Here is a 25,680-nt window from a genome sequence, read left to right on the forward strand (position 1 = left end):
ACATTGGAACATCTTGGTCATGTTCTGTTATAATCTCTACCCGGCACAGCCAGAAGAGGACTGGCCACCCCACATAGCCTGGTTCCTCTCTAGGTTTCTTCCTAGGTTTTGGCCTTTCTAGGGAGTTTTTCCTAGCCACCGTGCTTTTACACCTGCATTGTTTGCTGTTTGGGGTTTTAGGCTGGGTTTCTGTACAGCACTTTGAGATATCAGCTGATGTACGAAGGGCTATATAAATAAATTTGATTTGATTTGATTGGCTAATCCCTCCTGACCCGGGTTGGCATGAACTGATGACCCGGTTGTATTTATGACAGCAGGGTCATCAGGATGGATCAGCCATTGAGTTTTACTTGTGAAGAAGGAAATTGGCTATTTCAAGATGGAGATGGTCTCAATGGCGCTGCCCATGCTCTCACATACGCCATCATGACACAGATACAGATGTTATGTCTATCCAAGTCTATGGTCCATCACCTTTTATATTACTGCCCCCCAGTGGCACGAAGTGACACCCACCCCACAAAAAAAAAAAACATAGGCCTACAAATGGCCCTTAGCCTCCCACGCATTGGCTACTTTCTGTCCCCAACACTAAAACTAAATATTAAAATGTAATTAAATGTTTTTAAATCAAACAAAGTATACTAAACAAAAATATATAAGCAACAGGTAAAGTGTTTGTCCCCTGTTTCATGAGCTGAAATAAAATATCCCCGAAATGTTCCATATGCACAAAAAGCTTATTTCGCTCACATTTTGTGCACAAATGTGTTTACATCCCTGTTAGTGAACATTTTGCCAATATAATCCATCCACCTGACAGCTGCGGCATAACAAGAAGCTGATTAAACAGCATGATCATTACACAGGTGCACCTTGTGCTGGGGACAGTAAAAAGGCCACTCTAAAATGTGCAGTTTTGTCACTCAACACAATTCCACAGATGTCTCAAGCTGAGGGAGAGTGCAATTGACATGCCGACTGCAGCAATGTCCACCAGAGCTGTTGCCAGGTAATTGAATGTTAATTTCTCTACCATAAGCCGCCTACAATGTCATTTTAGAGAATTTGGCAGTAGACCACATGTAACCACACCAGACCAGGACCTCCACATCCGGCTTCTTTACTTGCGGGATCGTCTGAGACCGGCCACCTGGACAGCTGATGAAACTGAGGAGTATTTCTATCTGTAATAAAGCCCTTGTGGGGAAAAACTTGTTCTGATTGGCCGGGTCCTTGAGCCCCAGTGGGTGGGCCTGGATCCCAAGTGGGTGGGCCTATGCCTTCCCAGGCACACCCATTGCCGCACCCCTGCCCAGTCATGTGAAATACATAGATTAGGGCCTAATGTATTTATTTAAATTGACCAATTTCCTTATATGAATGGTATATCTGTAAAATCATTGAAATTGTTGCATGTTGCATTTATATTGTTGTTCAGTATAAATAAAAACTAGTAAATCAAGTCTGAAAACTAATTGAAACTAAAGTTGAAGAAAAAAACGGAAGAAAAACAAACAAATATTTAAATAACAAAACCCAGATTCACATGAGAAACACCTGGTTCATCACAGGGATTGTGCATGTGTGCTGGTGGTGTCACAATTCCAGGTAATGTGTTATAAATCATGACAAAATAAAACCTCACCCATGTCACACAACACAACAATGCTAAGATATAAACCTCTTTCTGCTCAGGATGAACACAAATAGCCTATGCTTAGCAAAAAGGTCCTATAGCTTCTTGGGTCTTTGATCTTTGATAGCTCCCAGTGTTTAGAAAACTACAACCTTAATATTTTGATATTTTGATTATTTTAACCTTTATTTAACTAGTAAAGTCAGTTAAGAACTAATTCTAATTTATAATGACGGCCTACCTACCAAAAGGCCTCCTGCGGGGACAGGGGCTGGGATTAAAATTAAAAATATAGGACAAAAACACACATCACGACAAGAGAGAGACAACAACATAAAGAGAGACCTAAGACAACAACATAGCATGGCAGCAACACATGACAACACAGCATGGAAGCAAGTTAGCAACACAACAACATGGTAGCAGCACAAAACATGGTACGGAAATTTTTGGGCACAGACAACAGCACAAAGGGCAAGAAGGTAGAGGCAACAATACATCACGCAAAGCAGCCACAACTGTCAGTAAGAGTGTCCATGATTGAATCTTTGAATGAAGAGCAAAATGAAAAGACGAGTGACCCTGGGATGTGTGTGCTTTGGGGACCTTTAACAGAGTGTGACTGGCAGAACGGGTGTTGTTTGTAGAGGATGAGGGCTGCAGTAGATATCTCAGATAGGGGGAAAGTGAGACCTAAGAGGGTTTTTATAAATAATCATCAATAATCATAAACAATCATTGTGATGGAAATACAGAGATGACCAGTTTACAGAAGAATATAGAGTGCAGTGATTTGACCTAATAGATCTCTCATTGGCAGTGACCCCTCTCATAGCCAAGACATGCTTGGCTGACCCACTCTTCATTCTACATGCAGTTACTGGGGAAGTCTAAACAGAGCCAGAGGTTAATATGGGATAATCTCCCCAGTATTTGAAGAATCCAGTGAGAACATTAGCATGTTAAACTGCGGCTGGAGGCCAGAGTTGGACGAGAGGGAGAGGGCGGCTGGAGGCCAGAGAGGGAGAGGGCGGCTGGTGGCCAGAGAGGGACGAGAGGGAGAGGGCGGCTGGAGGCCAGAGAGGGACGAGAGGGAGAGGGCGGCTGGAGGCCAGAGAGGGACGAGAGGGAGAGGGCGGCTGGAGGCCAGAGAGGGACGAGAGGGAGAGGGCGGCTGGAGGCCAGAGAGGGACGAGAGGGAGAGGGCGGGGCGGCTGGAGGCCAGAGAGGGACGAGAGGGAGAGGGGCGGCTGGAGGCCAGAGAGGGACGAGAGGGGAGAGGGCGGCTGGAAGCCAGAGAGGGAGGCCAGAGAGGGGAGGGCGGCTGGAGGCCAGAGAGGGACGAGAGGGAGAGGGCGGCTGGAGCGGCTGGAGGCCAGAGAGGGAGGCCAGAGAGGGGAGAGGGCGGCTGGAGGCCAGAGGGACGAGAGGGAGAGGGCGGCTAGAGGCCAGAGGGACGAGAGGGAGAGGGCGGCTGGAGGCCAGAGAGGGACGAGGGGGAGAGGGTGGCTGGAGGCCAGAGAGGGACGAGAGGGAGAGGGAGGCTGGAGGCCAGAGAGGGACGAGAGGGAGAGGGCGGCTGGAGGCCAGAGAGGGACGAGAGGGAGAGGGCGGCTGGAGGCCAGAGAGGGACGAGAGGGAGAGGGCGGCTGGAGGCCAGAGAGGGACGCTGGATATGTACTGAATGTTAGCATGCCAGAGGGTCTTTACATGGATTGAGGGCAGTGGGACCATTAATGAACTTCAGACCAAGGTCTTGTTTGATTTTCACTCATCAATGGCAAATTGCTAACCATTTTGCCCAAGAACATTCCCCAAACAATTGTGTCGGTATAGAGGATAAATTACCAATAGGTAGGGCCTATAAAATAAAAACATTTTCCCCAAATTCCATTTTCTTCATTTAGTTTTCCAGGTTTCCATTTCTGGTTTTTAGGATTTCAAGTTTTTAGGTTTTTAAGTTCAACACATTTAGTTGATTTCCTACTAGGTTCCATCCACCTTTTTACACTGTTGAATTCCGTTTTTCTTCATGATTCCGCAACATGGATTCTATAGGGCATGACAAAACGCAAACATGTAAATCCAATCGATAAATCTCTATTCAAGGTTAACACTCAGTTGACAGTGGTGGAAACTGTAGTGGTATTTAGTCCATTATGCAATATTTAACATTTTACCTTCATTTAACTAGGCAAGTCAGTTAAGAACAAATTCTTATTTTCAATGACAGCCTAGGAATAGTGGGTTAACTACCTTGTTCAGGGGCAGAATGACAGATGTTTACCTTGTCAGCTCGGGGATTTGATCTTGCAACCTTTCGGTTACAAGTCCAACGCTTTAACCACTAGTCTACCTGCCGCCCCGCTAATGTAATTGTCTTCGGTCCCTTGTCTCAGATGGACCATTTTAGAGACTACAAACAGACATACACCGAGCCACAGACACCTGCAAACAAAGGACATCCTTCATTTTTGCAGCTCACACATTACTTAGGGTGTCTGACACAAACAGTAAAATAGTGAGCATTGATTTCTTAAGTTTAGTTTTGGTTTTGCTGTCTAGAGGCAGGACAAGTGCCAAGTTGGCAGTGTTCCCATAAATTCCAGCGGTAGCAACCTATTCCTGAAGGTTGAGTCTGGGTCACACAGTTCTGGTTGAATGCACATACCTCCACACGTCATGCAGGTGAGGACCTGGGTGGATAGTGACAGGTTACAGAGAATCACCAATGGAAATGTTTGCTTTGATTGTATCTACCACTGTCAGCACATTTTGTGCTCATATCACATTTTGTGCCTGCAGGACACTGATTCCAAAACCAAAAGCTTTTTCTTTCTTTTTTAACCAAGAACCAGGGTGCTTGCATGCTCAGAAACTGAGATTTGAGATCAATTCCTTGCAAACAGCAGTAGCTATAACTCTATCCTCCTCCAATGTGAGTCCTTAGGCAGGGAGGGATGGATTGGGAGGTTTTTGCATTTACTTTGGAACGCTGTGCACAAGTTCAATCCTTTCTTAAATTAAGCTACAGCTGAAACACAACACAGTCTCAGCATTGAAAAGAACCCAGGCTCAAAGTCCAGAGGCACTCTGCCAGAGCACTGTGTACAAAGAGATTGATTGTTTTCTTGGTCCGTGCGTTGTTGTAAAGGTATACAGTATGTGTAAGCGTGTGATGCTGAGGTGACTATGTGCCCGTTTGACTACTTGGCATACACAAGACTTGCTACCTCCGTCCCCTAGAGTTGCTTTAATTTCAAGTCATGTTAACACATTTTTTATTTCACGTGCACAAGTACAGTAAAATGCCTTTCTTGCAAGCTCAAAACCCAACAATGGAGTAATCAATATCGTACAAAAAAATAACAAGATACAACAAAAACACACAAATAAAAATAAGAAAAACAAGAGAAAGTAAGAAGCTATATACAGGGTGGGTTCCAATACCATATTTACAATGTGCAGGGATACTGGAGTGATAGAGGTAGATATGTATAGGAGTATGGTGACTAGGCATCGGTATATCTGATAGAGTAGTAGCAGCATAACGTATATGATGATTGTATTTCAGAGTGTGCGAGTGTGTGTGGAGTCACCGGTACCCCTTGCCCAAAGAGTTTATGGCTTTAGTCTAACAATTTTCCAGGGCTTCCTTTCACACTGCCTGAAAGGGGTCCTGGATGTCAGGGAGCTCGGCCCTAGTGATGTACCTAGCTGTCCACACCACCCTCTGTATCACCATGTGATCGAGGACAGTACTGTTACCATACACCGAGCAGTGATGCAGCAAGTCAAGATTCTCTCAATGGTGCAGCTGTAGAACCAGCGCCTTCGTCACTACTTTGTGCATGTATGTGAACCATTTTAAGTCCTTTTTGATTTGGACACCAAGGAACTTGAAGCTCTCGACACACTCCACTACAGCCTCAGCAATGTGGATGGGGGCGTGCCACCCGCACCATTTCCTGTTGTCCACGATCAGCTCCTTTGCATTAGTGATGTTGATGGAGAGGTTGTTGTTGGAGTTGTTGGAGTCGTGCGTGGTCACGCAGTCGTGGGTGAACAGGGAGTATAGGAGGGAACTAAGCACACATCCCTGTTGGGCCCCCGTGTTGAGGGTCAACGTGGCAGGGGTGACATTGCTTACCCTCACCATTTGGAGACGGTTCGACAGTCCAGGATCCAGTTGCAGAGGGAGGTGTTCAGTCCCAGGGTCCTAAGCTTGGTGACAACCTTGGAGGGGATAATGGTGTTGAACGCTGAGCTGTAGTCAACGAACAGCATACTCACATAGCTATTCCTCTTATCTAGTTGGGAGAGGGCAATGTGGAGTGCAATTGAGATTGTGTCGTCTATCAATCTGTTGGGTGGGAATGCAAATTGTGGGTCTAGGGTGTCTGGGATGATGGAGTTGATGTGTGCCTGATTACAGATGAGAGTCCTACAGGGCAGGAGTCATTGTGGCATGAAGCCTTACAAGTTCTTTGGAACAAGAATGATGGTGGTCAGTTTAAAACATGTGGGGATTACAGACTGGGACAAGGAGAGGATGAAAATTAACGGTAATATGCCTGCCAGCTGTTCTGTGCATGCTCTGAGAACGTGCTCCGGAATACAGTCGGGCCCTGTGGCCTTGCGAGTGTTGACCTGATTAAAGCCCTTACTCAAGTCGGCCTTGGAGAGCAAGATCACCCAGCCCTCTGGGTCAGTGGGGCCTTCACACACACCACAGTGTTTATTGTCGACGCATGCATAAAATGCATTGAGTTCGTCTGGTAGAAGGCATCATTGGGCAGATCATGCCTGGTTCTTCCTTTGTAATCCGTAATGGACTGGAGCCCCTGCCACATGCGGCAGAGCCTGTGTAATATCATTCCACCATATTCCTATACCAGTGGCGGTCAGTGCCGTTTAAGATGAGGGAGGGCGATAATTTTTTCTTAATGAGCATGGCCTGTTTATTGGATGGCTCATTCATTTCCCATTCAATCAGTTCAATGTAACAGCGATAGGTTTAGGCTACTACATGATACTCACATTTTCCCTATACCCATCATGAGGTTGCTACAACCTAGCCTATGAATGAAAGTTACAAACGTTGGTGCAAACAGGTCGAGAGAAAAATATGAGGTGACAGTGACACATGGACAAACAGTGAAACATTCAATACCGGATTGCACACTCTTACCTGCATCTAGCTGATACAGGGTGCAATCATTAGTCCAACAGTTGCAAAATAGTTTCTATTTGACAAATTCAGGTATGTTCATCCCTGTTTTGTTCAGTTTGCTTCCTTTTAAGCATGTTTTTTTCAACAGAATCGGCTAAATAAATACACCCCTGATCACACGTAAACACAGTTCAATTTCATAGCAGCCACGTTGTATTCCTTCTCACATCTAACGTTATGCACTCTCCTCCACTCACCTTGGCCCATCGCTTGTGGACTTCAATGCACAACACATTAGCTGTAAGTGACCAGATGAAAAAACCTTTCCAAGCCAAATCATATCATAACTGCTACACATAGCCTACATCTTTGTCACTATATTAGCTAAAGTAACATCATAGTCAACATAGCTAATAGAACTAATGCTTTAGTCAACCCGCTACAATCATGCGGTAAAGTTAGTGTACAGTCAAGTAAGCAGTTACACTGGCGGGCCGCAGTGGCAATAAATGAGTAAAACCAAAAGCTTACCTTGACTTGGAAGAGTTCCAGTGTTGTGTTGGATAGTCATAGCCAGCTAGCTAACATAGCATCCCTCTGTTTGAGCAGGGTGTTTGAGTAGGCTAAACTAGCTAGCTGCATTTGCTAGCTAAGCAAGTGAAACTGAAATAAAATTACGAGATGTCTTACTTCTTCATTTTGGAAGATATTAATTTGTTCAAAAACTGTTCAACTATTGTCTTCTCTCTCAGTCAACCATTCACAACATTATTTTGCACTGCAGTACTAGCTAGCTGCATCTTAGGCTTTCAGTACTAGATTAATTCTCTGATCCTTTGATTGGGTGGGCAACATGTCAGTTCATGCTGCAAGAGCTCCGATAGGCTGGAGGACATCATAATTACTGTGTATGTCTATGGAAGGGGGTGAGAACCATGAGCCTCCTAGGTTCTGTACTGTCCCTTTGCTCGTTTGAGGACTCTGCGGAAGTCGTAGTCCTCAGCAGTAGCCTCAGGGTTGTCTGCGATAACCTTATGTGCGTTAGCCCTGTCCGTTAGTTTAGCAACAACCTCTGTGTTAAAGCTGCAATTTGTAACGTTTTGTTGTGAGTTAATAGATCACATAGAAATGTGAGTTATAGATCTTGTACACTACGATGTGGCGTGGTAAGTGTCCATGGTTGTTTATTTAAAACAAACTGAACACTCAATGAATACAAAACAATAAACGTGAACAAAACCGAAACAGTACCATGTGGCGAACAAACACAGACACGGAAACAATCACCCACCAAAACAACAGTGAAACCCAGGCTACCTAAGTATGATTCTCAATCAGAGACAACTAACGACACCTGCCTCTGACTGGGAACCATACTAGGCCGAACACAGAAAACAAACCTAGAAACACAAAACATAGAATGCCCACACAACTAACGTCCTGACCAACTAAAACAAACAAATAACACAAGAACTAGGGTCAGAACGTGACAGATCTTTCATTCTCATTGAAAGCAAGAAGCGGTAAATCTGTTCTATGCGCATTATTTCTATACTTCCTGTTCTTAGTTTAGTTTTTGCATCTTTTACTTTCAGTTTGGACATCAGCTTCAAACAGCTGAAAATACAATATTGTTGGTTATGGAAAATATATATTTCACAGCGGTTTAGAAGGAACAATGATTCTCTACACTATGCTTGCCTTTGTCACAAACTGAAATTAAGCGAACTATTAGAATTTTAGCAACCTTAGCAACCAGAAAATGGCAGAGAGATTTCTGCAGTGCATCTTTAATCCAGGGCTTTGATTGAGGAAGCAGTAAACCATCACAGTGGGGACGTCGACGATGCATTTCCTAATGTAGAAGGGTCGGCATTTGACCATCAGGTACTCCAAGATGAGTGAACAATGGGTCCACTGTGCTCGAGTCAGCACACCATGTTGTTGTTGATGAAGAGGAAAACCCCTCTTCCTCTCTCGATTTCCCTGACTTCACTGTCGTGTCCGCTCGGAGAATGGAGAATCCATCGAGTTGGATTGCCATGGCGGATATCTTGTTCAAAAGCCATGTTTCAGAAAAGCAGAAATACTTGCTGTTACGCAAGTTCCATTGGTAGCAAATGCGCAATTGGAGGTCAATCATATTATGATCAAGTGACTGTATATTGGCCAATAGACTAGAGGGAAGAGTTGGCCAGTTTTACCTTTGCTTTAATCTCGCCAGGTCTCCCCCTCTCTTGCCTCTAACGCAGGCGTTTCCTCTTGATACCCCGAAAATTGGGTTGTAATTACAGAAAAAGCCCAGGGCAGAGGAGTCTAAATTGAAGCCGGAATTGAGGTAACTGCCAATCTGACGTTCAAAAGTTCTTGTCGGCTATAAGAACTGTTTCCACCATAATACTCTCTATTGCAGGGGGTCGGCAATAGGCGGCCCGCGGACCAATACCGGCCCACAAGTGACTTTTTCGGGGACCCCAAACAAATACATAAAGAAATATTTAGCTGAATTTGAGTCTAATTTAGGAAATCTGTTGCCAAGTATTCCCACAAATAAAAAGAGATGTGATTGTGTCAAAGTAATCAAGTTATGAAATTATTATTTTCAAATATAATCTCTTTTTGGGCTTACTTGTGTTCAATTTGCAGTGTGCAAATTATTAAAATTATGTTCCAGCCCGCAGTTTAAATCTAGTTGCCTAACCCTGCCCTATTGCATTCAGTCAATTATCCACTTCATTTTTGTAGAGAACCGGGACAGCACAACAGCAAAATTCAGTACACATCCATAATACTCTTTCAGAAAGCTGACCTCTATCAATTGCAAAGAAAAACATTTGACAGCATATGCTTAGAGGGGAGATTCTCTATCTACCTTACCAATATAACTGAGCAAGTTAGCATTAAAATGGTTGCATTGTAACTTTGCTACAGTGTGACTCATATCACCTTAAGGGTGTTGAAAGATCACAACCTTTTGAAAAAAAATAAACTGAGCTGAAAAAAAGGCAAATATAAAATTACTGATTATTTTATCTTCCTAAGTGAGACATGGTCAGGCTGCATGGCTCAGTCATAGAGGGTTTTTATGGAGCAGTGCTTAGAACTACTCCTCACCCTCTCACTCACCCTGTGTCTGTGTGCCTGAGCCATGGCTCCCGCTTGTAGCTCCATACCCCCCACTTGCAGTACAGGCTCCACGTTCATCCCTCACCAGTGCTCAAGCTCTTCTCCTGGCTGTTACGTTCAGCATCTGTTATCATAGCAATATCCACTCCAGGAGGGCAAAAGAGGGCCGTACCGTAGCCCCCACCATCAGCCACCTGACCAATCCACTTCCCTCCTCTCTCCTTCTGTCCTTAACTTGAGTCGTTTCCCTGTTTGCAGTATTGTCTCAGTCTGGATCTGTTCCCTCTCACAGTCTCTCTGCTAATGTTCCATTCCCTTCGATTTTGTAAGTTTCGTGCCCCTTTCCATCCTGTGAAATCCCGGCAGTGGCTGCTTGCTAATTGAGCCCGAGGTCATTGGCTAATAAAAAGGATTGAAAGGGAATTAAAGCCTATTTCCATAAGCCTAAAAGCACTGCAGCAGATCTGACCAGGCCCACAGATATGGTCCAGCCTAAAAATACCCACTATTCTGACCCATCCTACTTACACCAAATTGTTCACCACCACCACCAGTGTGGTTTTAGAATGAGCAGTCAGTCATTAGACATTTAATTCCATTAGCCAATAGTACCCGCACCTGGCCGCTAAATTAGACTAAAATTCTGCAAAATATTTCTTTATGTATTTGTTTGGGGTCCCCGAAAAAGTCACATGTGGGCCAATAGTACCCGCACCTAAGTCACCATGCTCCTCTATGATGAGGATCAGCAGTGACCCCAGTGACCTCTTTACAATATAAACCATAATAAAACGTACTACCATACCAAAGGGAACTTTTATTTAAGCACACTTCATGCTTCACTGGGGAATATCCAACTGCCATGTAAGTGTCTGTTGCTTAAAAAATGTATCTGAATTTATGAACATTTTCTAACAGACACTTATAACAGGTCCTTTAGATCAGTCGGGCCGGAAAATGTGGTAATATCATATGAAATACTACGGTATCCTAAAATGTTGGGACCATAAGTATCATGACATCTTAGTAACATGATATTACCAGTATACCGTGCAACACTAGTTCTTAGAAGCTTTCTTTCAGAATAATTATATCAGTGATATTTCTCACAGCCTAGCACTATTGGTGTTTTGATTAGACCGATTATGATACCGATTATTGGAGGACCAAAAAAGCCGATACCGGTTAATCGGACGATTTTTATATATATATTTGTAATAATGACAATTACATCAATACTGAAGGAACAATGAACTCTTATTTTAACTTAACATAATACATAAATAACATCTATTTAGTCTCAAATAAATAATGAAACATGTTCAATTTGGTTTAAATAAAGCAAAAATTCAGTGTTGGGGAAAAAGTAAACAACATGTTTTAAGCAGACCACCATAGTCCCTGTGCCCAAGAACACTAAGATAACCTGCCTAAATGACTACCGACCCATAGCACTCACATCTTTAGCCATGAGTGCTTTGAAAGGCTGGTCATGGCTCACATCAACACCATTATCCCAGAAACCCTTGACCCATTCAAATTCACATACCGCCCCAACAGACCTACAGATGATGCAATCTCTATTGCACTCCACACTGCCCTTTTCCACCTGGAGAAAAGGAACACCTATGTGAGAATGCTATTCATTGACTGCATCTCAGCGTTCAACACCATAGTGCCCTCAAAGCTCATGACTAAGCTAAGAACCCCAGGACTAAACACCTCACGCAACTGGATCCTGGACTTCCTGACGGGCCGCCCCCAGGTGGTAAGGGTAGGTAACAACACATCCGCCACACTGATCCTCAACAGAGGGGCCCCTCAGGGGTGTGTACTCAGTCCCCTTCTGTACTCCCTGCTCACTCATGACTGCATGACCAGGCACAACTCCAACACCATCATTACATTTGCAGATGACACAACAGTGGTAGGCCAGAACACTGACAACGATGAGACAGCCTATAGGGAGGATATCAGAGACCTGACCGTGTTGTGCAAGGACAACAACAACCTCTCCCTCAACGTGATCAAGACAAAGGAGATGATTGTGGACTACAGGAAAAGGAGGACCGAGCACGCTCCCATTCTTATCGACGGGGCTGTAGTGGAGCAGGTTGAGAGCTTCAAGTTCCCTGGTGTCCACATAACCAACAAACTAACATGGTCCAAGCACACCAAGACAGTCGTGAAGAGGGCACGACAAAACCTATTCCCCCTCAGGAGACTGAAAATATTTGGCATGGGTCCTCAGATCCTCACAAGGATCTACAGCTGCACCATCAAGAGCATCCTGACGGGTTGCATCACTGCCTGGTATGGCAACTGCTAGGCCCTAATATTGTCAAAGACTCCAGCCACCCTAGTCATAGACTGTTCTCTCTGCTACCGCACGGCAAGCGGTACCGGAGCGCCAAGTCTAGGTCCAAGAGGCTTCTAAACAGCTTCTACCCCCAAGCCATTAGACTCCTGAACATCTAATCAAATGGCATTTGGAATGAGACTAACTTGAGGTAGAGAATAATTCATTAATTAGAAGACTGATTGATCAGATTTTAAAATATCTGAAGAGTTATATTAGGAAAATTATAACTTTGTAATCTGAAGATTTTCCTTGGTGCCCCGACATCCTAGTTCATTACATTTACATTATTAGTTTAATCACGTAATAATAATTACAGAGAATTGATTTGGTAAAATAACAGCCTTCACTTTTAATGATGCCAAAGACACGGCACTACCCAGACTATTTGCATTGCGCCCCCACCCCCACGCTGCCGCTACTCTGTTATGATCTACACATAGCCACCTTAATAACTCTACCTACATGTACATAAATACCTCGACACCAGTGCCCCCCGCACATAGACTCTGTACCGGTACCCCCTGTATATAGCCCCGCTATTGTGATTTACTGTGTTGTCTAATTATTTGTTATGCTTAACTCTTACTTTTGTTAGGTATTTAGGTACTGCATTGTTGGTTAAAGGTTTGTAAATAAGAATTTCAGTGTAAGGTCTACTACACCTGTTCTATTCAGCGCATGTGACAAATAACATTTGATTTGTGGGAAACAAGCTTATGCTGCTCTCACTACATGTGAACACCACACAGACATAAAAACTCTCCCACAAAAGCTAGTAACACGGTTCAGTTGGTGTATTGCTCAAACCTGTTAATGGATAACACTGACCAGCATACTGAGCGACAGAAACAAATGAAGGACCAATAACAACAAAACATCTGTTTCTTGAAAGAAATGCTAGATTAACAGAAGACAGATGAAGTCAGTATCAACTCTTTCATGGATGAGTAATGATATTTCTGTCGCTGACAGCCAACAGCACCAATAAGTCATCAGAGGGTAAGAGTTGAGAAGCTAAGGAAGTCACAGGATCAAGAAGGATGTTAAGATAGTGACTTCATCAGCGCATATAAAGTCAAGGAAATCCCAGTTTCTGATAGTCTCTCCATTGTTAGTCATCCAAGGCATTATATTGTCACGACTTCCACCGGAGGTGGCTCCTCTCCCTGTCCGGGCGGCGCTCGGCGGTCGTCGTCGCCGGTCTACTAGCTGCCACCGATCCACTGATCCTTTTTCCTTTTATTTTGGTTATGTCTGTTTTGTTTTCACCTGGTTTCATTTTGGTTAATTATTTATCTCGACATTTCGACATTTGCTTTGGGTTTTTGTGCGGGATTGTTTTCGTTTACTGTCAGTTTGGGTTGCGTTTTTCGCTAGTTCATGTTTTACAGGTGGTTTTTCCCTGGACTGTGTCTGAGTGTGTTTCATGGCTACTGCTGTAGTCAGGTGTCCTGTGATTTTTGAGCTGGTTTATTAAACACCCTTTTCATTCTGTACTTGTTTCTACTGCGCCTGACTCCACACCCACATCTCCTTGGGGAGTTTTGACAGAATCCCGCACCGGATATCATGGAGTCAGCAGGAGCTGACGCGCCCACCCCGTCCATGCAACAACATACAGCGGTATTACACCGTTTGGGGACAGCTATGGATCAGGTGTTGGCGAGAATGGAGAGATGGGAGAGGAGCGGCCTCCCTACCCCGTCTCCAGCCACTCTCCATCCTGCACCACCACCCTCTCTGGCGGCGTCCGGCCCCAGCGGGATTCGACTCGCTCTTCCGAGGGACTACGATGAGACGGCTGCCGGGTGTAAGGGGTTCCTGCTCCAGCTGTAGCTGTATCTGGTGACCGTTCACCCGACTCCCTCGGGAGAGGAGAGTGTCAACGTCCTCGTCTCCTGCCTTTCAGGTAAAGCCTCGCCTGGTTCACCAACTACTTCTCTGATAGAGTTCAGTGTGTCAAATCGGAGGGTCTGCTGTCCGGACCTCTGGCAGTCTCTATGGGGGTGCCACAGGGTTCAATTCTTGGACCGACTCTCTTCTCTGTATACATCAATGAGGTCGCTCTTGCTGCTGGTGAGTCTCTGATCCACCTCTACGCAGACGACACCATTCTGTATACTTCTGGCCCTTCTTTGGACACTGTGTTAACAACCCTCCAGGCAAGCTTCAATGCCATACAACTCTCCTTCCGTGGCCTCCAATTGCTCTTAAATACAAGTAAAACTAAATGCATGCTCTTCAACCGATCGCTACCTGCACCTACCCGCCTGTCCAACATCACTACTCTGGACGGCTCTGACTTAGAATACGTGGACAACTACAAATACTTAGGTGTCTGGTTAGACTGTAAACTCTCCTTCCAGACCCATATCAAACTTCTCCAATCCAAAGTTAAATCTAGAATTTGCTTCCTATTTCGCAACAAAGCATCCTTCACTCATGCTGCCAAACATACCCTTGTAAAACTGACCATCCTACCAATCCTCGACTTTGGCGATGTAATTGACAAAATAGCCTCCAATACCCTACTCAACAAATTGGATGCAGTCTATCACAGTGCAATCCGTTTTGTCACCAAATCCCCATATACTACCCACCATTGCGACCTGTACGCTCTCGTTGGCTGGCCCTCGCTTCATACTCGTCACCAAACCCACTGACTCCATGTCATCTACAAGACCCTGCTAGGTAAAGTCCCCCCTTATCTCAGCTCGCTTGTCACCATAGCATCTCCCACCTGTAGCACACGCTCCAGCAGGTATATCTCTCTAGTCACCACCAAAACCAATTCTTTCTTTGGCCGCCTCACCTTCCAGTTCTCTGCTGCCAATGACTGGAACGAACTACAAAAATCTCTGAAACTGGAAACACTTATCTCCCTCACTAGCTTTAAGCACCAACTGTCAGAGCAGCTCACAGATTACTGCACCTGTACATAGCCCACCTATAATTTAGCCCAAACAACTACCTCTTTCCCAACTGTATTTCATTTATTTATTTATTTTGCTCCTTTGCACCCCATTATTTTTATTTCTACTTTGCACATTCTTCCATTGCAAAACTACCATTCAAGTGTTTTACTTGCTATATTGTATTTACTTTGCCACCATGGCCTTTTTTGCCTTTACCACCCTTCTCACCTCATTTGCTCACATTGTATATAGACTTGTTTATACTGTATTATTGACTGTATGTTTGTTTTACTCCATGTGTAACTCTGTCGTTGTATCTGTCGAACTGCTTTGCTTTATCTTGGCCAGGTCGCAATTGTAAATGAGAACTTGTTCTCAACTTGCCTACCTGGTTAAATAAAGGTGAAATAAATAAATAAATAAAAACTACGGGGTGCCTGAGGATATCATTTCTGATCGGGGTCCCCAGTTCACTTTCCTGGTTTGGAAGGCGTTCATGGAGCGTCTGGGGGTCTCGATCAGCCTGACCTCTGATTTTCAACCCAAGAGTAATGCGCAGGTGGAGAGTGAATCAGGATGTGGGCAGGTTTCTGCTGTTGTATTGCCAGGACAGAGTGGGCGAGGTTCGTCCCATGGCCCGAGATGGCCCAGAATTCACTTCGCCACTCCTGTCGCCGTTTCAGTGTGCGTTGGGTTATCAGTCGGTCCTGGTACCGTGGCATCAAAGTCAGACCGAGGCTCCTGCGGTGGAGGATTGGGTGCAGCGCTCAAAGGAGACCTGGAGAGCCGTCCAGGAATCCCTTAAACAGGCCGGTGGGCGACAGAAGCTGAGCGCTGATCGCCACCGTAGTGAGGCCCCCATGTTCGCACCAGGGGACAGGGTCTGGCTCTCGACCCGAAACCTGCCTCTCCGCCTGCCCTGCCGGAAGCTGGGTCCGTGGTTTGTTGGGCCATTTATAGTCCAGAGGAGAATAAACGAGGTGTGTTATAGGTTACAGCTCCCCTCTTAACACCTCGTTTCATGTGTCTCTCCTCAGGCCGGTGGTGGCTGGTCCACTACAGGACGTTGAGGTACGGGAGGTCCCTCCGCCCCCCCTGGACATCGAGGGGGGTCTGGCGTACACTGTACGGTCCATCCTGGACTCTAGACATCGGGTGGGGGGCCTGCAGTACCTCGTGGATTGGGAGGGGTACGGTCCGGAGGAGAGGTGCTGGGTGCCGGTGGGGGACATCTTGGACCCATCTCTGCTGGGTGAGTTCCACCGCCTCCATTCTGAACGCCCTGCGCCTCGCCCTCCGGGTCGTCCTCGAGGCCGGCGTCAGGGTGGGGGGGTACTGTCATGTACTGTGGCTCCTCTCCCTATTCGTAAAAATATAATTCAACAACAACAACAAAAAAGACTGCTTCAGGAATGGAAACAATTTACAGGTAGGTGGAATGTATTTCTCCCAATGGTACTACAGCAGGGAAAATCAACAACTAAGCCGTCATAGTGGATAAACAGACTAGAGAGATTTGAGCAGAGGGGAATGGAAAGATTGGAGAAAATAGGTTAAGGGGTTCAGTGACATTTAGTGCAGCAGAGAGAAAAAACAGACGGGCTGACAAAGTGTCAAGAGTAGTGTATCGCTTTTAACCTCTCTGAACCACCCATACCGGATCCGGGATAATTGTCATCAGCAACGCTGAATAGCATAGCGCCACAGTCAAATAATATTACTAGAAAATATTCATATTCATGAAGTCACAAGTGCAATATTGCAAAACACAGCTTAGCCTTTTGTTAATCCACCTGTCGTCTCAGATTTTGAAATGATGCTTTACAGCGAAAGCAATACAAGCGTTTGTGTAAGTTTATTGATCGCTCAACAAAACAATAAGTACACTTAGCATCAGGTAACTTGGTCACGAAAATCAGAAAAGCAATCAAATTAATCGTTTACCTTTGATGATCTTCGGATGTTTTCACTAACGAGACTCCCAGTTAGACAACAAATGTCCCTTTTGTTCCATAAAGATATTTTTTATATCCAAATACCTCAGTTAGTTTGGTGCGTTATGCCCAGGAATCCACCGGAAAGGGCAGTCACGACAACGCAGACAAAAATTCCAAATTATATCCATAATGTCCACAGAAACATGTCAGACGTTTTTTATAATCAATCCTCAGGGTGTTTTTCAAATATCTATTCGATAATATATCAACCGGGACAGTTGGCTTTTCACTAGGACCGGGAGAAACAATGGCCGCCTTTTTCTTTTGCATACAACTCACTGAGAGCCCCCACCTATCCACTTACGCAATGTGGTCGTTCACACTTATTCTTCAAAATAAAAGCCTGAAACTATGTCTGAAGACTGTTGAAACCTTGAAGAAGTGATAGGAAAAGGAATCTGGTTGATATCCCTTTAAATGGAGCAATGGGAGGCTATGGAACATGGAGTTTTCAAAATAGAAGCCACTTCCTGGTTTGATTTTTATCAGGGTTTTGCCTGCAATATCAGTTCTGTTATACTCACAGACAATATTTTGACCGTTTTGGAAACTTTAGAGTGTTCTATCCTAATCTGTCAATTATATGCATATTCTAGCATCTGGTCCTGAGAAATAGGCGGTTTACTTTGGGAACGTTATTTTTCCAAAAATAAAAATAGTGCCCCCTAGTTTCAAGGGGGTAGTTTGTGGATGTATGCTCTTTTTAAAAAGTGCAACAGTGGCTCTGTTGTGTTGTATAACTGCCCACTGAACACTAGCAAAAACACTTATCCCACCAGACATGCCACCAGGGGCCTTTTCACAGTCCCCAAATCCAGAACAAATTCAAGAAAGTGTACAATATTATATAGAGCCCTTGCATGTTACTTCCTTCCATCTCATATTGCTCAAATAAACAGCCAACCTGGTTTTTAAAAAACAGATAAACACCTCAAAAAGCTTCTCCCCTATTTGACCTAGATAGTTTGGTGTATGCATTGATATGTAGGCTGCATGTGCCTTTAAAATGTTTTTATGTAGTTCTGTCCTTGAGCTGTTCTTGTCTATTGATGTTCTGTATTATGTCATTCTGTATTATGTTTCATGTTCTGTGTGGACCCCAGGAAGAGTAGCTGCTGCTTTTGCAACAGCTAATGGGGAGCCTAATAAAATATCAAATACCACCCACACATAGCTACGGTCAAGTCCCAGCATAACTGCTCACCTATAGCTCCTTGTCTGTATCTGTCCTTACATTTTCTCTACAAAAGAATAATAAGCCTACACTGTATTGGAATTATCATGTCAAATAGGCCCATAAATCTGTGTGAACAAACTGAAATGTAACAAAAACCTTTCGCTCTCACTCTGAAACTGTATGTCCACTTCTGTTGCTCTCAGGCTCACTTCCTGCTGGACTCCAACCAATGATGTGTATAAACCCTGGATTGCTGATGCTATGTTTTGGCCATGGAGAGGCTTTGAAGCCATACTGGCACTCAGAAAAGCAGACCTCCATAGGAATGAATGGAATTCTGCAGTATTTAATTTAAATGTTTAAAGGACAAAATCACATGCATTTAAGTATTTTTTGTTTTGGTGGGGATATTGACATTAATACTTTCTATTAAAAAAAAGAAATCATTTAAAAAAGGTACTTAAAGGTTTTTATACATAAAACCCTGTCAGTCATCTAGTGCACACATAAATCATTGATTCGAACCAGTGTTGCATAACAACCACCAAGTGTGCGTGTGTGTGTGCATTCGTTGAGTGTAACATTGCACCTCTGGCTTGCATAATATGCCAGGCTGCTTCTGGGTGCTAACGCAGGAGAGCACTCCAAGCTAATGTTTATTCAGCGCATGAGAAGGTGAGATTGTACAGGGTAGTCTTTCTAATGCTATCCAAGCTGATTTTCTGAGTTCATATAATACTATTATTACCATATTTCCTATGCCTTCCATGGATGATAAACACCTACGTCAGTAGGTTTTAGTAGCTACATAAAAAAAGGGCACTTGTTTAATAAGTTACTAGTGACACAGGACATGGCACCTGCACACTTGCTGACCATATAGTCTTAGAGCTGTACAGTGATGTTGCAGCAGGTGTTACTGATGTTGCAGGTAGGACCCGATATGAAATGGGCATGGGGCTTTCCCACCCAGACCAGATATGCATAAATGTATTTGTTAATGATAAAAAAGTCATGTTGTTATTAAAGTAATGACTATATGCCGTGGCAGAACCAGGGTGATATTCCCCTTTAATTGTGTTTTTTTCAAGGTGTGTTTGTATGTGTGTGAAGTTTCTCCACTTTGCCTATTCCTGGGTGATAAAATTCGAATAGTTCGCCTAATTTCAGTTTTGTGACAAAACAAGCAGTTTTGAGAATCACTGTAATTATCTAAACATCTGAAATATATTTTAATTAACCAAAAATATTGTATTTTCAGCAGTTTGAAGCTGGTGTATAAAACCGAAAGGAAAAAGATGGGTGTAAATTGCGGCCAGCAATTTGAGGCGTTCCTGCAGGTGTTCCCCCCTCGAGCATCCCACTGGTTCCTTCATGAAACCAGCTAGCTAGCTAGGACACGGTGTCCCCCCAACCTCCTGCATGTCCTTCACCCCACTTGACGGAAGGAGGAGTGACACTGTGTGCTGGCTAGCTAACTGATTTTATGCAGGAACCAATGGGGTGCTTAGGGGGGGGGGTATCTGCAGGAACGCCCCAAATTGCAGACTGCAGTTGCACACTATTGAGTAAAATACACTAAAACTTAACAGGAAGCATAGCAATTGTGCACATAGAACAGATCTACAACTTACTACAATTGCTTGTAATGAAAATGACAAATCTATAACTTACATTTCTATGTGAATTTGGTCACTAGCCTGCTATTCAGTGGAGTGGGTGTGTAGTCCAAGTCTGTGTTTAAGGGTTTCTTTTTCCGAGCTTAAAAGGATAAACACTTAACACCATGGAGCCAGAAAAGGTTGTATACATTGTCAACCCAGCATGACTTCTGCCGCGTTCAAAACAACTGAAATCTCAGAACTGGGAAATCTCAGACTTCACTGAGTTCAAGACAACTGGGAACTCTGGGGGTGGGGGGGGGGGTGGAGCTCCGACTGGTAAAATACGCTTTGAACGGTCATCCAACTCGGAATTCCAAGTCGGGAACTCAAGCCTCTTTCTTGAGCTCTAACTTGAAGATCACTGACGTCATGATTCGACCTTGTTTCCTCCCCCCCCAGAGTTCCCAGTTGTCTTGAAAGCACCATAAACCCAGAAATGCCAGACTGATGACAAAGTTTGATGACAACATTTGACCACGGAAAGGACCGCCGCGCCACCTTCCTGTTCAAGTGAGCACAGCACAACAAGGTGAGTCCAAAAATGTATTGAATGCTGATGCATAAATTATGTAATATGCCAGGGAGATATATATACTGTAGCTATGAAAGGAATTCTGTGTATGTTGTAGAGGTCGACCGATTAATCAGAATAGCCGATTAATTAGGGACGATTTCAAGTTTTCATAACAATCGTAATCCAAAAAGAATTACACCAATTGTGGCCGATTACATTGCACTCCACGAGGAGACTGCGTGGCAGGCTGACCACCTGTTACACGAGTGCAGCAAGAAGCCAAGGTATGTTGCTAGCTAGCATTAAACTTACTTTATAAAAAACAATCAATCTTAACATAATCACTAGTTAACTACACATGGTTGATGATATTACTAGTTTATCTAGCTTCTCCTGCATTGCGTATAATCGATGCGGTGCCTGTTAATTTCTCATCGAATCACAGCCTACCTCATCAAACGGGTGATGATTTAACAAGCGCATTCACGAAAAAAGCACTGTCGTTGCACCAATGTGTACCTAACCATAAACATCAGTGCCTTTCATTAAAATCAGTACATAAGTATATATTTTTAAACCTGCATCTTTAGTTAATAATGCCTGCTAACATTCATTTCTTTTAACTAGGGAAATTGTGTCATTTCTCTTGCTTTCTGTGCAAGCAGAGTCAGGGTATATGCAGCATTTTGGGCCGCCTGGCTCATTGCGAACTGTGTGAAGACCATTTCTTCCTTACAAAGACCGTAATTAATTTGCCAGAATTGTACATAATTATGACATAACATTGAAGGCTGTGCAATGTAACAGCAATATTTAGACTAAGGGATGCCACTCGTTAGATTCACTGAAAGAATAAACGTCTTGTTTTCGAAATGATAGTTTCCAGATTTTACCATATTAATGACCTAAAGCTCGTATTTCTGTGTGTTATTATGTTATAATTAAGTATATGATTAGATATTTGATAGAGCAGTCTGACTGAGTGGTGGTAGGCAGCAGCAGGCTCGTACGCATTCATTCAAACAGCACTTTCCTTTATTTGCCAGCAGCTCTTCGCTGTGCTTCAAGCATTGAGCTGTTTATGACTTCAAGCCTATCAACTCCCGAGATTAGGCTGGTGTAACCGATGTGAAATGGCTAGCTAGTTAGCGGGGTGCGCACTAATAGCGTTTCAATCGTGACGTCACTCACTCTGAGACCTTGAAGTAGTTGTTCCCTTTGCTCTGCAAGGGCCGCGGCTTTTGTGGAGCGATAGGTAACGATGCTTCGAGGGTGGTTGTTGTCGATGTGTCCCTGGTTCAAGCTCAGGTAGGGGCGAGGAGAGGGACGGGAGCTATACTGTTACACTGGCAATACTATAGTGCCTATAAAAACATCCAATAGTCAAAGATTGATGAAATGCAAATGGTATAGAGAGAAATAGTCCTATAATTCCTATAATAACTACAACCTAAAACTTCTTACCTGGGAATATAAGACTTATGTTAAAAGGAACCACCAGCTTTAATATGTTCTCATGTTCTGAGCAAGGAACTTAAACGTTAGCTTTTTTACATGGCACATATTGCACTTTTACTTTCTTCTCCAACACTTTGTTTTTGCATTATTTAAACCAAATTGAACATGTTTTCTTATTTATTTGAAGATAAATTGATTTTATTGAAGTATTATATCAAGTTGAAATAAAAATGTTTGTTCAGTATTGTTGTAATTGTCATTATTACAAATAAATAAATAAAAATATAAATCAGCTGATTAATCGGTATCAACTTTTTTTGGTCCTCCAATAATCGGTATCTGCGTTGAAAAATCATATTCGGTAGACCTCTAGTATGTTGTGTAGTAAGCTGTTAGAAGCCCATGTGCCTCACTCTAATAATTTGGTCCCTTTCCCCCTCATAACTTAGCCTACTGTTGGTGGTGCATAGCCTATATCCTGTTATAGATACAGTGCCTTGCGAAAGTATTCGGTCCCCTTGACCTTTTGCCACATTTCAGGCTTCAAACATAAAGATATAAAACTGTATTTTTTTGTGAAGAATCAACAACAAGTGGGACACAATCATGAAGTGGAACGACATTTATTGGATATTTCAAACTTTTTCAACAAATCAAAAACTGAAAAATTGGGCGTGCAAAATTATTCAGCCCCTTTACTTTCAGTGCAGCAAACTCTCTCCAGAAGTTCAGTGAGGATCTCTGAATGATCCAATGTTGACCTAAATGACTAATGATGATAAATACAATCCACCTGTGTGTAATCAAGTCTCTGTATAAATGCACCTGCACTGTGATAGTCTCAGAGGTCCGTTAAAAGCGCAGAGAGCATCATGAAGAACAAGGAACACACCAGGCAGGTCCGAGGTACTGTTGTGAAGAAGTTTAAAGCCGGATTTGGATACAAAAAGATTTCCCAAGCTTTAAACATCCCAAGGAGCACTGTGCAAGCGATAATATTGAAATGGAAGGAGTATCAGACCACTGCAAATCTACCAAGACCTGGCCGTCCCTCTAAACTTTCAGCTCATACAAGGAGAAGACTGATCAGAGATGCAGCCAAGAGGCCCATGATCACTCTGGATGAACTGCAGAGATCTACAGCTGAGGTGGGAGAATCTGTCCATAGGACAACAATCAGTCGTATATTGCACAAATCTGGCCTTTATGGAAGAGTGGCAAGAAGAAAGCCATTTATTAAAGATATCCATAAAAAGTGTTGTTTAAAGTTTGCCACAAGCCACCTGGGAGACACACCAAACATGTGGAAGAAGGTGCTCTGGTCAGATGAAACCAAAATTGAACTTTTTGGCAACAATGCAAAACGTTATGTTTGGCGTAAAAGCAACACAGCTCATCACCCTGAACACACCATCCCCACTGTCAAACATGGTGGTGGCAGCATCATGGTTTGGGCCTGCTTTTCTTCAGCAGGGACAGGGAAGATGGTTAAAATTGATGGGAAGATGGATGGAGCCAAATACAGGACCATTCTGGAAGAAAACCTGATGGAGTCTGCAAAAGACCTGAGACTGGGACGGAGATTTGTCTTAAAAAAAGCCAATGATCCAAAACATAAAGCAAAATCTACAATGGAATGGTTCAAAAATAAACATATCCAGGTGTTAGAATGGCCAAGTCAAAGTCCAGACCTGAATCCCATCGAGAATCTGTGGAAAGAACTGAAAACTGCTGTTCACAAATGCTCTCCACCAACCTCACTGAGCTCGAGCTGTTTTGCAAGGAGGAATGGGAAAAAATTTCAGTCTCTCGATGTGCAAAACTGATAGAGACATACCCCAAGCGACTTACAGCTGTAATCGCAGCAAAAGGTGGCGCTACAAAGTATTAACTTAAGGGGGCTGAATAATTTTGCAAGCCCAATTTTTCAGTTTTTGATTTGTTAAAAAAGTTTGAAATAGCCAATAAATGTCGTTCCACTTCATGATTGTGTCCCACTTGTTGTTGATTCTTCACAAAAAAATACAGTTTTATATATTTATGTTTGAAGCCTGAAATGTGGCAAAATGTCGCAAAGTTCAAGGGGGCCGAATACTTTCGCAAGGCACTGTAAATGTAAACATTGAATATTGTAAGAGCTTTCATTGTCTGTTTATATACCCCCTTTATTTATCCTATGGTTCTGACTTGGTGTACAGGTAGAATACCGTAAGAACGGCCCATGTTCTGAATTCTGTCACTGTACATTTCAAAAGTGCTGAACTTAAAGTTATGTTGACTACATTCGTCCTAGCTCAATCATTAATGTCTTAATTGAAATGACGGAATCCCTCTTATCTGCTCATCATTCCCTTATACCATAGTTTGTACAGCTTAATTGTCCATAGAAACAACATTTGTTTAAGCAAAAAGTAAGTAAATTAGGCTGATACACTCAGACAAGGCTCCACTGATAACCAGATGTAGCAGTGGTAATGATTCACACCATGGTGTTGAAAAGAAAGCTCTGCTGTTGGGACAGATTTACGTAGGCCCCAACGGTTTGTGGGCACCGTTTGTCACCGTTATAGTGCAATTAATGTATTGTTTAGTGTCGTGTGTAGTGGCTCTGCTGGCATGCATCTAAAAAATGTGTTTGCCCCACCAAGATATACATGTTAAAATCAACACTGGTTATGGGGGTGGGTGACAGACATAGACCGTAAGTTACTGCACCAAGTGTACACCTGCAATAATACTATACATGCATTGAGAATAAATGGTTGGATTGCAGAAGCTACTAACGAAGTCAATAATATAATTGAATTACGTTATGTTTAGATGGGACATCCTGAATGGGACATGATGTGAAGATAAGAAAAGTAGCAAAATAAACACATACGTACATAGGTAATGTGTCTTACCTTTTTGACAGGTTTGTGAGTAGGGACCGCACTAAACGCAGCGGACGACACTGACAGTTCACCCATGACAATTTCGCTGTTCTTGCTCACTGTCATGGCTGAGTATTTTTCCGCCACGTTCTCGCTCTCCTTTACTTCTTTGCTGGCTTGTTTCAGCTCCAACTTTCCGTCCCCTAGAGTGTCCGACATTCCGATAAATAATGAAAACGTGCAACAAATTAGTTAGAACGTGGTAGTAGCTAGTTAGCTACAGAATTAGTGTTGCTGCCAACTGTTCGGTATTTTGAGGAAGAGTGAATTATTTGTGCAGCTGAAGAAACCATTTGGTATATTAGTTGGCCATTTTATCTTTACAAACTAGTGTAGCAATTGCTGTCAAAAAACGGCTGGTTGCCTGCGCAGCTCCTTCGCGTGCACCAAGCTGCAGTCTTTTTGCATAGCAGTCACCTGAAAATGTGCGCTATGGGGGGTGATATGAGCCAAAATGAAGCCTAGGCAACCGTACCACCGTGTGGCTATAGCCTGCCATTGAAAGTCTAACTGGCATGACATGACACCAACGCCTTGCTAACGTCTGCGTGATGGCTGCGTGTTAATAAACCTAGGCAACAGTACCACCCTGCGCAGTGCCCGATGACCAGGTCGCCAGGTGTACGGTGTTTCCTCCGACACATTGGTACGGCTGGTTTCCGGGTTGGATGGGCAATATGTCAAGAAGCAGTGCGGCTTGGTTGGGTTGTGTTTCTGAG

At 43.5% G+C, this 25,680-nt stretch overlaps 1 protein-coding gene across 3 annotated transcripts in view; it reads right to left on the reverse strand.

The window, feature by feature from the left end:
* LOC115143200 (S-adenosylhomocysteine hydrolase-like protein 1) overlaps window positions 1-25,364 on the reverse strand; it is a 59,662-nt gene extending 34,298 nt beyond the window's left edge. For 2 of the 3 annotated variants that reach the window (XR_010458831.1, XM_029683349.2), the window contains exon 1: window positions 24,932-25,364. Coding sequence is in view for 2 of the 3 variants with exons in the window: in XM_029683349.2 (XP_029539209.1) it covers window positions 24,932-25,120 (189 nt within the window). In the remaining variant the exon portion in view is untranslated. Of the gene's footprint in view, window positions 1-9,941; window positions 11,151-24,931 lie in introns of those variants that run through there. The other variant, XM_029683350.2, reaches the window with a different exon arrangement.
* Window positions 25,365-25,680: the final 316 nt, after the last annotated feature.

This window comes from Oncorhynchus nerka, linkage group LG15 (assembly GCF_034236695.1).
Source record: "Oncorhynchus nerka isolate Pitt River linkage group LG15, Oner_Uvic_2.0, whole genome shotgun sequence".
Taxonomy (NCBI): domain Eukaryota; kingdom Metazoa; phylum Chordata; class Actinopteri; order Salmoniformes; family Salmonidae; genus Oncorhynchus; species Oncorhynchus nerka.